Source organism: Eschrichtius robustus, chromosome 8 (assembly GCF_028021215.1).
Source record: "Eschrichtius robustus isolate mEscRob2 chromosome 8, mEscRob2.pri, whole genome shotgun sequence".
NCBI classification, from domain to species: Eukaryota; Metazoa; Chordata; class Mammalia; order Artiodactyla; family Eschrichtiidae; genus Eschrichtius; species Eschrichtius robustus.
The window spans coordinates 122543433-122559469 of NC_090831.1; the positions used below are offsets into that span (position 1 = coordinate 122543433).

Genomic DNA, 16037 nt, shown 5'->3' on the forward strand with positions numbered 1-16037 from the left:
GGAATAAGAAATTTTCTTGTTTAGGACTAAGTTAAGCTGCTGTAACAAATAAGACCCCAGGTTTCAGTGACTGTATGGCAGCGTCATCTGCAGGCTCTGTTCCATGAAGTCCTTCCATACAGTGATCTGAGATCAGGGCTCCTCTTGTGTTGTGGTTCCACCATCTCCTAGAGCCTGGGAGTTTCTAAACCAGCTGGAAGAGAGGAGGAGGGAGGTGGAGAAGCATCCTCTCTTCTCACCCACACTGGTCCAGAGGAGACACACACTCCTTTTGTTCTCAATTCGGTTGGTGGTAACTGGGCATACGGCTCCACCTAGATGTTCAGGGACCAGGAAATGCAGCTCCTGGATGCCTGGCAACTTCTCAGGGGTCGCTGTGGGAAGGAGAAGACAGACTTTTCATGAGAAGTTAGCAGTCACAGGTACTCTGGCCCGAGAAAGAGTAAGCTTTCACCTTGTCCAAAGACATCAAGGTAGGTTTCCAGAAGATGCAGCATTTGATTTGCTTTGAAGGGTGACAGGCAAATAAATGAGATAAAGACATTTTTCCAGAGAGTCAACAAGTAAAGGAGAAAGATCATGGAGCATTTGAGGCATTGAAAAGAATATAGCTAAAGCCCAGGGACTGGTTAAAAGACATTTCTCATTGAAGTAATGACCCACCCACATATCCGTGTTAAGAGTTGGACAAAAGAAAGCTAGCTGGACCTAAGGCCTCTTAGGAAATTATTCATTTTACTTGCCTTTGTGGATAGTGTTAAAAAGATCAAATTTGGTTTTCTGCATCTCTGAATTTGATTCCTCTGATGAGAACTCCTGAGAATGCCAAATGACTTCTCATGAAGAAGGGTTGATATTTAGTATTCTACAGGGTCTTCCTGGGTAAGTACAACCAGAGCCAATGAATAATAGAAACAGTGTAGATCTGTCAAGTGTAATTATAACACCGAATATGCCGTCTTGCATTCTGATTCCTGTAGACATTAATTTAAACATCTGAACATGCTGGCACTTCAGACCTGTGAGGATTTTACTTTGAGAAATAGCATGACCTTATTATTTGGGGCCATTTTTAATACGGAAAAAAACCTCACATCTTGTTCAAAATTATTTTATGCTAAAATTTGACTACTCTCTTTTTAAAAAAAATCTTCTCAGTTATCTTAAGAACAGGAAAGAAGTAAGGAGGAATGTTTCAATCTAGTTTTAAATTCCCTCTAATTTTCTGTATTTAAATGAAATCTCATTCCTTGCATTTTGATTAACTAATCTCTCTGATTAAACACTTGTTAAAATTATAGAATAGAGTGGCTTAAAATGTCACCAACCTTTGCAAAAGAAGTGAAAATGATCAGATTGTAACTTTTAAATATTATACAAATAGTGTTTGTTCATTGTTGAATGATTTTCAAATCCAGAGAAGCAAAAAGAATAAACCCCAAAAATCAGCTATAATCTCAAATTCTAACGTATGTAATACCACTCTTTTGGTGTGCACATTTCCAAACATTTTTCTGTGTGCTTATATATAATTTTTTACAAAAAGGAGATCATAACAGTACATACTGTTTGTAACCTACTTGTTTCAAGTAACAACATTTTAGAAACACATTTCCAGGTCAATTTTTTTTAAACTCCACAACAGTGATTTTTTTTTTCACCTGAGGGCACAGACTATATCAGAATCTCCAAGAGAGCATGTATGGTTTAGAAGGTCATAATGTTATATTTACAAAACAGAACAAGAAAGCTATTGTTTTGTTATACAACCTACAGAATATAACACACACACAAAAAAAATCTCATTGGCTGGTAGGATGTTTATCTGAGATCTTCAGGGCTTTGTTTTATTGCCCATCAGCCTCCTACATCTGGGCATAACAACATCAGGAGGTGATAATTATGATTATTATGCCAACAAATGGGAGCATGGTTTAAAAAAAAATGGGGAAATACGGTGTCTCAGTTGCCAAGTTCTCCATTTAACCAATTATCCCTTATTGTTGGGCTTAACTTTTAAAAGGCAGATTTTCACACAATCTGATCTACAGGCTTCCTGTTACTAATTCTCAGACCCTCATACCACTACTTACCTAAAGTACGGAGCACGCTATGCTGTTTAAGGCTTTCTCACATACCGAGCATGGAGCAGCCAGGGCAGGCTAAAATGATGAAAGTGGAAGACCTCATTCGGGAAGGCCACACAAGGATGTGCCTTGCAGGGCAGCGCTCCTAATGGATGACCTATTCCCAGAGCTCTTCCATTCGCTCACCTTGTTGTCAAACCAACTGAGGCAGAGGCTGGCAAGTAGCTCAAGCCTACCCACAACTGTTCTCTCAAAGGAGCTCTTTCTTTAGACAGAAACCATGATCCATTCCTTCACCAAATAATGAAAAAAGTAAACATGCTTGTCTGTACTTTGTACAAATTGGCCCTTTAAAAGGTTCTCACATGTTTTATATATACAGTCTTTACGGAGGCAAAATATTTGTTTATGCAGTATAATCAAGGGAGTTGTCTTTTCAGCTGTTATAACCAAAATTAGACAAAAGGAAGAGTTCTTGATGTGATTCATTTTTGTTATTTAACATTATCCATTCCCATGGGGTGCTTTGTTCAAGTAGAAGCTGGTTGGCCCAACCCCAAGGGACGCTGTGAAGTTATGTCCTGTCATTTTCCAGAGGTGGAAATACATGACCTGAAGGGTCTATTACTCTTCTACAATGGTAATTGGGCATTTCTCCAACGATAATTTCAACCTTGAGATTCTAAGATCCTGTATTTTTCATATTCAACCCTAAGATTCCTCATTTCTAATATTCATTACTAAATAGAAGAACAAACTGAAGTAATTGTAGCTAGAGAAAAACTATTAAGATAATTTAGATCTTTTGCAAAGATTCCAGGGAACTTCTGCAGGTCTTTCACACTTTAAGAAAGTTGTTATGTAGAAAGAGAGTGACTCTCCTCTCCTCTCATTTCTCTCTGTGTTCCCGTTTAGATAAGATCTCGGCTGACCCCGTGGCATGGTTTCACTTTTTCTCCACTATTTGCCTGATACTGCAAATACTGTAGTTGAAGTGCATCTGGTGTTGCAATGGAAAACAGAATAAATCTATTTTTATATTCTGAGTTCATAGCATGTAGAATATAGAATTGTCATTTGGCACTTTTTTCCTCATTAGAGAGGTCTTGTCTGAAGTCATACCAAGCTGGCATTGAAAGAATCTGCTAGAAAGGAAACAATTTGCTGTAGAACAGAGAGAAAGAAACGGTGTCTGTGGTATGACCTATAGTCTGGGCTGAAACAGTCTATGGCAACCAGGAAATAGTCTGTTTTCCTTCTGACAGGCTTATTCACAGCTCTCACCAGCAGGCATGCACCTTCCAAAGCCTTATCCTTTTCTCCTTGGATCTTTGGCTTTTACTCATGATGTGTCCCCATAAGCATAGCCATCCATAGCTCAGTCATTTATAAACTACAATTAATTAATTGACAGGTATGTTGTCTCCTTATAAGCTTCAGCGTGGTCCATGTTAACACCTATGAGCTTTTTTCCAATTCAAGCTGTTTTAGCATCCAGTTGTATTACCTCCTTTGGCCCTCAAATCCCACACTCCATTCTCCTTGAGCTCTCCGTAGCCAGGTATCTCAACGAACATCACCTGAAACCAGCCCCATAAATCACCCCTGGTCCTCCACCAAGCACATTTCCTCCAATGAATGTTTTTCATTTTGCTGCACAACCTGACCTTAGTCAAGAGAAAAGCTTCCTCGACATCCATTGCCTCCTCAATCCATTCTCCTCTCCATCTCAGGAGAATCCTTAGGCATCCAGTTTTGAGGTTTCTCTCCTGCAGCTTCAGCATTTCCTTTTATCACAAATATTCTGTCCTCACAGTCACCATCTGGGACTTTCATTTATTCTTCCAAACTGGCACTCTCTGCCCAGCACACAAGTCCCCACTGATTCCAAGCATGGGGGTATTTAAACCCTGACTACATGTCCCTTGCTGAGGACAGGTGCTGTTTCAAGCCACATGTCCTTTTGGAAAGCTTTTTGTCTTTTTCCTTTTTGAATCACATAGGTCCATTGATATTCAAGAAGTTATTCTCAGAAGGTAGTTAAATGCATGGAGAAGACTAAAATTAGAAAGGCTTTGCATTTTAAAGACAGCTCTCTGTTTTTTCATGGCCAATGGTAACTCTCTTTTGCTTCCTTTTCTCTGTGGATGCCTTTGTTTGTGAAGTTATTTTTTAACCATAATAAAAAGCTTAAAGGCAAAAATACATAAAGAGAAATACTTCTCATACTCAGGAGGTTATCAACATACCAGAGATTTAAAAATGAGTTCATAGCATTGATTGTTAAGCTCCAGGCATTTCCTTGAAGAACTTCCAAAAGACTTCAAATAAATTTTCTCCTTGCCAGTGTTCACTTTCAGATGTGTTTAACACTGAGATTTTGGGTGTGAATATGCATATTGGCTCTAAAAATTTCCGTACTCACAAACTAAGACCATAGTAAAGAAAAGTAGGGTTTTTTAAAATTTCCTGCATAATATGAAAAGCAGTACAGCACAGTTAGAAAAACAGAAGCTCAATGCTTAGTTATAACTGGATGTTAGCATCTTACAGACTCAATTTCCTTATCTAGGCAGTGAAGGGGAGCTTGGAAGTTGGACTTCATTTTTGTACATCTTTCAGTCTGAACACTGTTGAGCTTGATTAGATGCCTCAAAAGCAAAGTGATTATTTTTGCAGAGAATGAGACCAACTGCAAACTTGGAAGGACCACAACTCACACAAAATTTCACACAATTGTTTTGAGGGTCCCCCGAAACAACCCTCATTTTCAATGATTCTCTAAAAGGACTCACAGAGCTCATCAAAGGCTGCTCTACTCGTGGTTATGGTTATGACACGGAAAGAATGCAGATTAGAATCAGACAAGAGAAAGAGCACAGAGGGCAGAGACCAGGAGAAGCCCCAGGTACCAAGGCCCCAGGTGTGCTCTTCCTATAGAGTCATGGACACCTTACTTTCCCGGAATTGATTGTGCCAGTATGCATGGGGTACTGCCAACCAGGGCAGCTCCCCTGAGCCTCAGTGTTCAGAGTCTTTATTCAGGCTCCTTTATTTAGGAATGGTCCACTGCTCATGTGGCCAACCTTGGTTTCCAGCCCCTCCAGGGACTGAACTGTGTGATCCAAACCCCTACCCTACATCACATCATTGGTCTATCTGGGGTGGTCAGCCCCTACCCAAATACTATTTGATGAGGTTCCTACCCCAAATACTATCTGGTAAGGCCAGCCTCCACCCTAAATCACATTGTTAGACTACCTGGCATGACCCAAGGCCCCCAGGCAAACAGAGACACCCCTACCAGGCATAACACTCCAAGGCTTTAGATATTATCTACCCAAAGCCAAGGGCAAAGTCCAGACCCCTCCTCGGACAAGGTTAAACTCTTCACTACACAGTTTGAAAATCTCTTGACGACAAGGAAGCAGAAGATTCCTAGGGCCTTCCTACTAGAATGAAACTTGGCAACCCTAGTGTTTAAAGTAGTATTCCATGAAAATTGATACAACCACTATGGAGAACAGTATGGAGGTTCATTAAAAAACTAAAAATAGAACTACCATACCACCCAGCAATCCCACTACTGGGCATATACCCTGAGAAAACCATAATTCAAAAAGAGTCATGTACCACAATGTTCATTGCAGCTCTATTTACAATAGCCAGGACATGGACGCAACCTAAGTGTCCATCGACAGATGAATGGATAAAGAAGATGTGGCACACGTATACAATGGAATATTACTCAGCCATAAAAAGAAACGAAATTGAGTTTTTTGTAGTGAGGTGGATGGACCTAGAATCTGTCATACAGAGTGAAGTAAGTCAGAAAGAGAAAAACAAATGCCGTATGCTAACACATATATTTGGAATCTATGAAAAAAAAATAGTCATGAAGAACCTAGGGGCAGGATGGGAATAAAGACGCAGACCTACTAGAGAATGGACTTGAGGATATGGGGAGGGGGAAGGGTAAGCTGGGACAAAGTGAGAGAGTGGCATGGACATATGTACACTACCAAATGTAAAATAGATAGCTAATGGGAAGCAGCCACATAGCACAGGGAGATCAGCTCGGTGCTTTGTGACCACCTGGAGGGGTGGGATAGGGAGGGTGGGAGGGAGGGAGACACAAGAGGGAAGAGATATGGGGATATATGTATATGTATAACTGATTCACCTTGTTATAAAGCAGAAACTAACACACCATTGTAAAGCAATTACACTCCAATAAAGATGTTAAAAATAAAATAAAGTAGTATTCCAGGACCGCTTGTATCAGAGTCACCTGGCATTAGCAAAATACAAACTCCACAGTCCTACCCCAACTTACTGAGTGAGAGCAGCCTTGAAATGTGCATTTTAAGCATGTTTCTTATGTAGGCCAAAATTTGAGAAATGTAATTTTGATTCAAGGTCTTTGTTCCCAAGAGTAGAGTGAAAATAGCATGAGATGTAGAAATGGGAGAAAATTCTGCTTCTGGCTCCACTACTGGGTTTATCTTGGACAAGTCTTTGTTCCTCAGATGTTATAGGTTTGGGAACAACATTTGGCACAGTTCGTTTCAAACAGACATGACTCATGTATCAAGTTCCTAGACTGAGGAATATATATTAAGTTACTGTATGCCCTCAGGGAAGATGCTTATAGAATACAAGATGGCATTCCTTATATATGCTTGTGTGTTAAGTTATGGTTTGCATTAGGAAAATGCATGGATTTCTTTTTTTCGGAGTATCTAGATAATTGTTTGGCTTCCATGGCAGGAGTGTTCCTATTCATTCATTCATTCATTCATTCATTCATTCATAAATTGTTGAGTGCTTACTCTGTGTCAAGCATTGTTCTAGGCACCGAACAAAACTGAACAAAATGGAAAATACCTCTGCTCTAATGAGTGCAGGAGCACATATATATTGTGCTAGATGGCGATACGTGCTATGTAGATCCAAAAAATTAGGATAAAGGGGCAAAGGCAGCTAAAGGGGGTGGGGGGGTTGCTATTTAACATAGAAGGTTTAGGGAAGGAATTTCTAATATGAGGGCTGTGTGCAGAGGGATTAGAAAAGCAGCCGTAGAGTTATTTGGGTAAAGGGACCAGTAAGTGCTTAGGCACTGAGTCGAGAGCAGTTTCACAATGTAGTGAAAGAGAAAGCCTTAAGGTGATGGGGTTAAAGAAAGACTAAGAGGAGCAGACACAGATACAGAGCATACAGGCAGCTCTTTCGAGGAATTTGGCAACAAAAGGGAGCAAAGAAATGGGATGTAAGGACAAGAGAAGGATTTTGTAGTGGAGGTGGTGGCTGTTAGCATTAGAGGAAGGTCCACACGGTCACATGGAATGATTCAGTAGAGGACAAATTATATAGACACTGTAGAAGGGGAGGGGGAATTGCTGGAGGGATGTCCTGGAACAGATAAGAAAGGATGGCACCCAGTGTGCAGTGGAGAACCTGGCCTTGGACAGGATCATAGGTGTTCTCTTTACTTCTTCCTCCTGTTTCTCACCTCTCTGATCCCCATAATGACCTCATTTTCAGCCTACCTGTGTCTTCTCATACCCTTTCCTGTTGTCTAAATTCTTTTGTCTCCTGATGGACACTTAGCCCTTCCTTCATGAAAAAGAAAAAGAAAGCAGAAAATTCATAACATTCCCCACTCGTACAGTGAGGCTAAAATATCTGCTCTGCCTATTACCAGTTTTGTTGTATGGATCAAATGAGATTTGGTGCAGAATAGCCCTTTGGAAGCTATCCATCCTTGAACTTCACTTTAGAATGAAAGAAACAAATCATCATCAAAACTGCAACTGTGTTAGCTGGTCTTCTCAGTGTGCTCACTTTGTGTACCTTCCCTTGTGTTTTTACCTATTCTATGTTGAATGACCAATATTTTCTGCTGCTTCCAACTGATGCTTTGAGTCTAATGTCTGAATGTTATCTCACCTGCTGGGAAAACCCAGAGTCCAAAAGCCTACTATTCTGGTCAGTTGTTAAATTCGTGTCTCAGTACATTAAGCCTGGAGTGATTTGTTTCCGAAAACTCATGGTTAGAATGAGAGTGAATAGTGCCACCTGCTGGAATTACACTTGAAGGAGGGGAGGGAAAAAAATATATATATATGTGTGTGTGTGTGTGTGTGTATGTATATGTATGTATATATATATACACACATATACACCAAGAGCTGTCCATGGTTCTGTCCCATTCATTGCTTTGTCACTCAAATGAAGTCATGAGCCAGATGTGATCAAAGATGATTTCTGCCATCATGCTTGTTTCTAATGCCCATATGCCACCTTGTGCATTTCTCTTCTAATATCTCTCTTTTCTCCCTGTAGTAATCCAATATCTACCACTACTAGTGAGACCAGCTCTATTTCATTTACTGTTTCTCTTAGAATCTCTTGGAAATTAGATCATAGAATGTTCACATTTGAAGGGACCTTAGAGCTCATCAGTGTTTTCAAACACATTTTGGACATAGAAACTCTTGGGAAACTACAGATATAATCCTCCTTTCAGACACCAATAAACAGAGCCCAAAAGGTGACAAAGCAAAGTGAAGACTAGTTCTCTATATCAGCTAAGATGCTTTTAGCTGCAAGAAAGATGGCTTGAGCAATAAGGGATATCTCACATAAGAAGTCTTGAAGTGGCTCCAGGAATAATTTAGGGGCTGAACAATGTCAACTAAGCCCCAGGTCCATCCCATTTCCCTCCCTGTTCTCCTCAGTGTGTCTGAGGTTTACAGATGGCTCCACCAACACTAGAAGCCACATCTCCACCCAAGACCAAGGAGCAAAAGGGGATGACTATCTCTTCTCTTACCAACTAATTAATTTTTCTTCCAAAGACTCCCCCTCATGTCTTACTGGCCAGAAGGAAATGATATATCCCATCTTAAGTGGGTTGCTGGCAGGGAGCTCAGAATTCTCATGTTTGACTTAGACAAATCCAGATACACCCTCTGGGCCTGGGGTAAGGCCATCCATAGCTGAAGCATAAAGTTGTATGGAAGCACATAGTTTCCTGGGCAAAATCAGGTTGGCTCACAAGGAAAAGGGTGGGGGATTGTCCAGCTGTCGGGCAGAATTCTCCATGGGTCTCTCCCATTTCTGCTTGTCTTCTGAACAAGAGGCATTGTCAGCTTTGTTCATACCTTTTAAAGGATGTGTGTGTAGCAAACAGTCTTGGAGGACAGAATGTCTTCCTCCAGAACAGAGAGTAGATTTGTTTCCTGACCAGGATAATAAAGCCAATGTCTCTCCCCAGGACAAAAGTTAAGCAGGTTTGCTAGCAGCCCTTTTAAAACTTCGGGGTTTCCTGAAGTCAGGGTTCCTTGGCTGTGATACAAACTCACTGCACAGGCAGCTCCACATGGCCCCCATGGGACTCTGGGGACCAGAGAAACCAAGGAGAACTGACGCTCATGCTGCCTGCTGCACCGTGAAGAATGCAGTGCTTTGTCTCTGACCCACGAGTCTCCTGTCTTCTGCCAGCATCTACCAAACGATGGCAGGCTAACTTGTGAGTTTGCAAGAAAGATGCTTCCCAGTTCCTGACACTAAGAGAAAGGCAACCATTCGTGTTTGCTACAGTGTTCTTTCTAATGAGCCACGCTAGAAACATCCAATCTTCAAATACTTATTTCTGAAAATAAGAATAGTTTCGATACATCAGAAATTCCTTTTCTACAGTCAGAAACAGGGCAACACTTCAGTCTCCTGGAGAAGCACATTAAGAGGATGGTGTCCTTGGCTCTCGTGTCTTTTACTCTGCCTCCCTTTCATTCGCTTGCTGACTCTCTCTGTAATTATCTCTTTTAAAATGTCAGCTCCTCTCACCCAGAAACGAGGAGCAATCAGCCACAAACTGAACTTCAGAAGCCTTTAAAACACGCTTGCCGTTTGGCTGGGAGATAGGATTTCTCAAAGGCAATGTCAGGGAAGCTGACATTGAATGAATAAGCAAAAGGAACCCTTTCCCTCACTCTCATGCGGGGCCTCAGGAAGCACCAGAAGGGAAGTGGGATGGGCTGAAATTGTGAACATTGCTTCAACAGAGCCTGGATGGAGGCTCTTGGAGGAGGATTCTGCTCTCAGAGGCCGTCAGCCTTGAGTCCCTCTTCCTGCACCCAGTTGCGGAGAGGACTGAGCTACAGCAGGTCCTGGAGACCTTCTTTCCTTCCCTAGAGGGCAGTGTTGACGTTAGGAACAGGGGATCTAGTGCGACAAGCAGAGAAGGAAGCATGGATACTTCCTGGTATCTGCTGGTCCTCAGAGTTTCTCCAAATAGTGACAACTTAAAGACCTGAACAAAAATTAGTCAGAGCAGGAGGAGAGGAGGAGAGGAAATTAGAGGAGCATTAATCCCTCTGAGTCAAATTTTAGGGTTAAACTCAATTTATCCCTAAATCGTATTTCCCTGATGGCTGTTGATGCCTTTGAAACAAAACCATCTTTCCTTCTTAGCTCAGGAAGCCTTGTTCTCTGGCTATTCTGACAACTTACATTTTAAAATGCATCTGCTAAGACACAGCACTGCAAGAACAGAACAAATTCAATCTTAAAAACCGAGGTTACGTTTTCCCCATTGACCATGCCAGAAATTCAGGGAAAGATCATTCAGTCCATGAGTCGTATGATCATCGACCCATATTCTGATCATACTTCTGCAGAAACCTTGGTGAAGGTCACTGGCCTCCATCAGGTCACAGTGACCCCGGAAGGCAGGAGCTCCTAATTTAGAGAAGAAATTTCACCAGAGCACGTGTGGCATCACCACAGGTGTTAAAATTAAAGTTCCCTTTCTAACGACATAAAGGAACCAAATTCCTTGGTACAATTAGGTTGATTAAATTGAGTTCTGCGTCTAATGTCCCTGGAGCTCAGTAAAGTTAATGCAGCTTTCAGAGGGGCCTGACCCAGAGGTGGGGAACAGTCTAGGTCTTGAGAGAACCTGGCCCACTGCGGTTTTTAAATGAGAAATTTGATTGCTTGCAACATCATCTCAAAATGGTACCAGTCCAGAGAAGCTGAATTTTTCATTAGCCTGGGGAAAAAAATGACAGATATTTAATTAAACTGCTTGGAGATTCGTCAGAGGCTCATTGATAGATAGAGGAGCTGAATCTCTTTATAAGCAAAGTTAGAAAATCCAGTGGTGTGCCACATCTTTCCTGTCAAAAGAATTCACCAAGCTAAGGAGCTGGGACCCGCATGCCACTACCTCTCCTGCCAATTGCAGGAAAAATATACACTTAAAAAAAACATATTTATAAAGCACTAGGTAGTCACTGAGGAACTTGAAACCTAAAATGTGTTCTAAGAAAGCTACTTACAACTGGAGTTACCAAAGCAACCTCCTAGTCCATTGTTCCATGGTTGAAAGGTGATTTATTAACGGAGTTTGATTGGGAGCAGATCTATAAAAAACAAAAAAAAGAAGAAGAAGAATGATTTGTGATTAGTGCTGGAGGGTAGGTTATGAGAAGGACCTGACATCCCAGATGGTGAACATCCAAGGTGTGCAACAAATGATTCAAGAAAGGGGTTTTTCTGCGGGACTCTGGAGCTGCCCTTTGCCCAGCCCCAGAGGTCCGGAAAAGATGTGGGTCATCCTCATTGCCTGCACAATTCACAGCTCCCTAACTTTCCCTAGGAACTTTAAGGATTAGATCAAGGAAATAAAGTTTTGTGAATTCCCCCAAAGCAGTAGCTCTCAACTCTAGCTATATATTAATATTTTCCAGGAAGCTTTTAAAAAATACCAGTGCCTACCCAGCTGAGTGGGAATCCCTGGGGACAGAGCTGGACACGGGTGTGTTTCGTAAAGCTCTCAGGTGACGCTTGGTGCAGCCAGAGCTACAAGTCACGCCCTAGGAGCTACTGAAGAGTCACGGTGTACGTAGAGCCAAAAGGTCTCAGGCTCTGAAATCTGAGAAGCCTGGTTCCGATCCTGACTCCACTACTCACTAAATCTAAGATGCTCGACATGCGCTTAAGTGCTCCAGCCTTCAGTTCCTTTATCTGGAAAGAGTCAATGATGGTAACTTCCTGAGAAAATAAACAAATGTATACCTGACCCCCAATCCAAGTTTATTTTCCTCCCCCTGGTTATTAATGGTTAGCAATGGTTCATGTTTTATCCCTCCTCAAAGGATTTCGCCTTGGACCTTTGTAGCAAGTGACTAGCTTAGATTACTCTTCTCTCCATGCTTTGTTTTACCTCTAGAATTCACCACTGTTTGGTATCTGGGAGGGAGATCCTCATGTGCCTTTCATGCTTTCTGCTCCTCCAGCTGCCACGGAAGTGTCCTTTTCATTTGATGTCGGAAACGGGCCAGTGGAGATTGTGGTGAGGTCACCCTCCCCTCTCAACGATGACCAGTGGCACCGGGTCACCGCGGAGAGGAATGTCAAGCAGGCCAGCCTGCAGGTGGACAGGCTACCCCGGCAGACCCGCAAGGCCCCAGCGGAAGGCCACACCCGCCTGGAGCTCTACAGCCAGCTGTTTGTCGGTGAGTGATGGGGCAGCAAGAGTGACTTCTCTGTTGCTTGAAATAACTTCCACCTTGGGAAAAAATAAAACTGCCGACGGAGGGTTCTGATAGAGATTTTTCCAAAAGTAAGTGTTTTTGCCTCTTGTGGTCTCCTCCGAAACAGAATGGAACAAGGAAGAGGGCCCAGGAACCCTAAATCTGGTTCTACTCTCTGCTTTCTGTTGTGTTTTCTTTTTGGCCACATTGCACGACATGTGAGATCTTAGTTCCCCGACAAGGGATCGAACCCGCGTCCCCTGCGTTGGAAGTGCAGAGTCTTAACCACTGGACCATCAGGGAAGTCCCTACTCTCTGCGTTCTGGAGCCCACAATCCTCATCTACAAAATGAGAGGGTGGGCTAGGACATCTCTGAGGTCTCTGATCTATGCAGTTTTAGGTTTATGGTTTTAGAACTGCATAAAATTCCTTAATGATTTAGAGCACTTGTAAATGTGCAAAAGGAAGGATGGAAGAAGGGGAGGGACGGAGGGAGGGGAGAGAAGGAATGGGCTCCCTAAGTTCAGGTTTGCTTGAAATGATAAGTGGAAATCCACTCCTTTCTCTACCTAGCCTCAAGGTTCTAGGCAGAGAAAGACTTAGACTTCTCTTTACATAACATCTTTCCACAGAGGAAAGAGATCAACACTGAGAAGAAATTGAAACAGAGCAAAAAGTAAAGCATCCTTTGCGAGAAGTAGATCTAGCCCCACATTCTGGTCTTTGCTTATGACACGTTCTAGCTGAACCTAACATTACTTTCAGTCAATACTTGTTTCCATGGCTTGTGAGATTTTAACTTTTGTTTTCCAGAATACTAATATTTTAGGAAATTAGCTATTTTTCTTCTGTTGAATGAAAAGAAAGCAAGTTTGACGGACTTGGTGGCTGTCTTGCCACCTTAGACCTCCCCTCTAGGTGTGTGTGGGTTAATTGGTCAAGTCTGTCAGCTGTGGTCTCAGGCCCAGCAAAAGCAGACATGACCTTCCACCTGGGCTCCATCCAGTGGAGGTCAGAGTCCCGATGGTGTCTTTCATAATTATGGCAGGATGTTTTAAGAACATTAGAAAGTCACAAAAAGAGGTAAAATTAGATGTCCACTCCTTTGGTGAAATGTGGGCAAATTGTTAGCGTAGTCAGTTAGCTTTGGAAGTAAGACTGACTTGATAACAAGCCACATCAGCCAGGGGCCATGAAAGTCACAGAGTTTGAAATAAAGTACTGACTGCTCCACCCCAACCAGAACTCAGTCCCTTACAAATCCTCCCCTCAAGTTATAGTTCTCAAAATTACACATTATTTTTAAATTACTTTTTTATTGAAGTACAGTTGATTTACAATGTTGTGTTCCTGGTGTACAGCAAAGTGATTCAGTTATACATATATATATTCTTTTTCATATTCTTTTCCATTATGGTTTATCACAGGATATTGAATATAGTTCCCTGTGCTATACAGAAGGACCTTGTTGTTTATCCATTCTATATATAATAGTTTGCATCTGCTAATCCCAAACTCCCAATCCAACCCTCCCCGCCACCTGCCCCTGGACAACCACAAGTCTGTTCTCTATGTCTGTGAGTCTGTTTCTGTTTCATAGATAAGTGCATTTGTGTCATATTTTAGATTCCACATATAAGTGATATCATACAGTATTTGTGTTTCTCTTTCTGACCTACTTTGCTTAGTATGGTAATCTCTAGGTCCATCCGTGTAGCCGCAAATGGCACTATTTCATTCTTTTTTATGGCTGAGTAATATTCCACTGTATGTATATGCCACATCTTCTTTATCCATTCATCTGTTGCTGGACGTTTAGGTTGCTTCCCTGTCTAGGCTGTTGAAAATAGTGCTGCTATGAACATAGGGGTGCATGTATCTTTTTTTTTGGCTGTGTTGGGTCTTCATTGCTGCACGCAGGCTTTCTCTAGTTGTGGCGAGCAAGGGCTACTCTTCGTTGCGGTGCGCAGGCTTCTCATTGCGGTGGCTTCTCTTGTTGCAGAGCACGGGCTGTAGGTGCAGGCTTCTGTAGTTGTGGTGCGTCGGCTCAGTAGTTGTGGCTCACGGACCCTAGAGCACAGGCTCAGTAGTTGTGGCGCACAGGCTTAGTTGCTCTGCGGCATGTGGTATCTTCCCGGACCAGGGCTCGAACCCGTGTCCCCTGCATTGGCAGGCGGATTCTTAACCACTGTGCCACCAGGGAAGTCCTGCATGTATCTTTTTGAATTATAGTTTTGTCCTGATATATGTCCAGGAGTGGGATTGCTGGATTGTATGGCAACTCTATTTTTAGTTTTTTGAGAAACCTCCATACTTTTCTCCATTAGTTGGCTGTACCAATTTACATTCCCACCTACAGTGTAGGAGGGTTCCCTTTTCTCCACAGCCTCTCCAGCATTTGTTATTTGTAGACTTTTTAATTATTTTTATCAAACACCAGGTCCACTGATTCCTGCCAAACACTGTGAACAAATTCCCCTTTATCAATACATCTTACCCAGATCACCTAGGATGTTTCTTCCTGAATCCTGTTCATCCCAGGCATGCTGGTTAGATTCTACTTGGTTTTCATTATAACAGGTGACCCTAATTGACCCAATTTCTCATTTTTCTGAGATCTCCCTGGATGCAGAGATCCAATTTTACTTTTATCCCTTTCTGTCTACTGACTATAGTGGTCTCCAAGAATCCTGGAGACCAAGTAAAGCTGTAAAATGAAAAAGGGTAGGGGGAGGCATTTATTATGGTCTTGGAAAGAATTTTGATTCATGTAAACAAGATGACCTGGGAACAGCTTAATAAAAGAGAAGAGGAGAGGGCTGTGGTCAGAGTCCAACAAAACACTTAAATCTAAGGGAGAAGCAAAAAGAGTAGCATCTCAGGAAGAAGAATGAAGAGGAATGAAAAGAACAAGCAAGGAAAAACCAGGAGACAGGCTGTCACAGGAGGAGAGAGTTTCATGAAACTGCTTATCATTGACAGATAATATCAAGTCCCATGTGTAAAATAGAGCTAAGAAAATGTTCTTTGAATTTAGTAATTATGAAACCACTGTTGACTTTGGAGAGAGAAAAGTTTCAGAACAGTGGGCTGACATGATGAGTCAGCAACTTCCTTTCCCTTGGTGAAAAAGAGTAAGTCTCCTGTGCCAGTTTCTAATTTCCTGTAATCTGAGATGTGGGCGTGAGGCACATCTCCGGGACACAAGCTATTTGAGACAGTATGAGAAATATTGATCTGCAATAGAAGTCCATCCCAGGGGAAGTGGGGAGGGGCTTGTTTCCAGAAAACAACAAATTCAACAGTTCTGAAGCCCTGGAGCCAGTTATCCCAAGACTATTTGATAGGGATTCAGGCAACCAGGAAGTTGTTCTCAGCTCAGCTGTCATAACAAGTGTTACCACT

At 42.1% G+C, this 16037-nt stretch overlaps 1 protein-coding gene across 1 annotated transcript in view; it reads left to right on the plus strand.

Annotated features, from left to right (window-relative positions):
• CNTNAP2 (contactin associated protein 2) overlaps positions 1 to 16037 on the plus strand; it is a 1784833-nt gene that overhangs the window by 1531423 nt on the left and 237373 nt on the right. The window contains exon 17 of the mRNA XM_068550150.1: positions 12395 to 12613. Within this exon, the coding sequence (XP_068406251.1) occupies positions 12395 to 12613 (219 nt within the window). The remainder of the gene's footprint in view (positions 1 to 12394; positions 12614 to 16037) is intronic.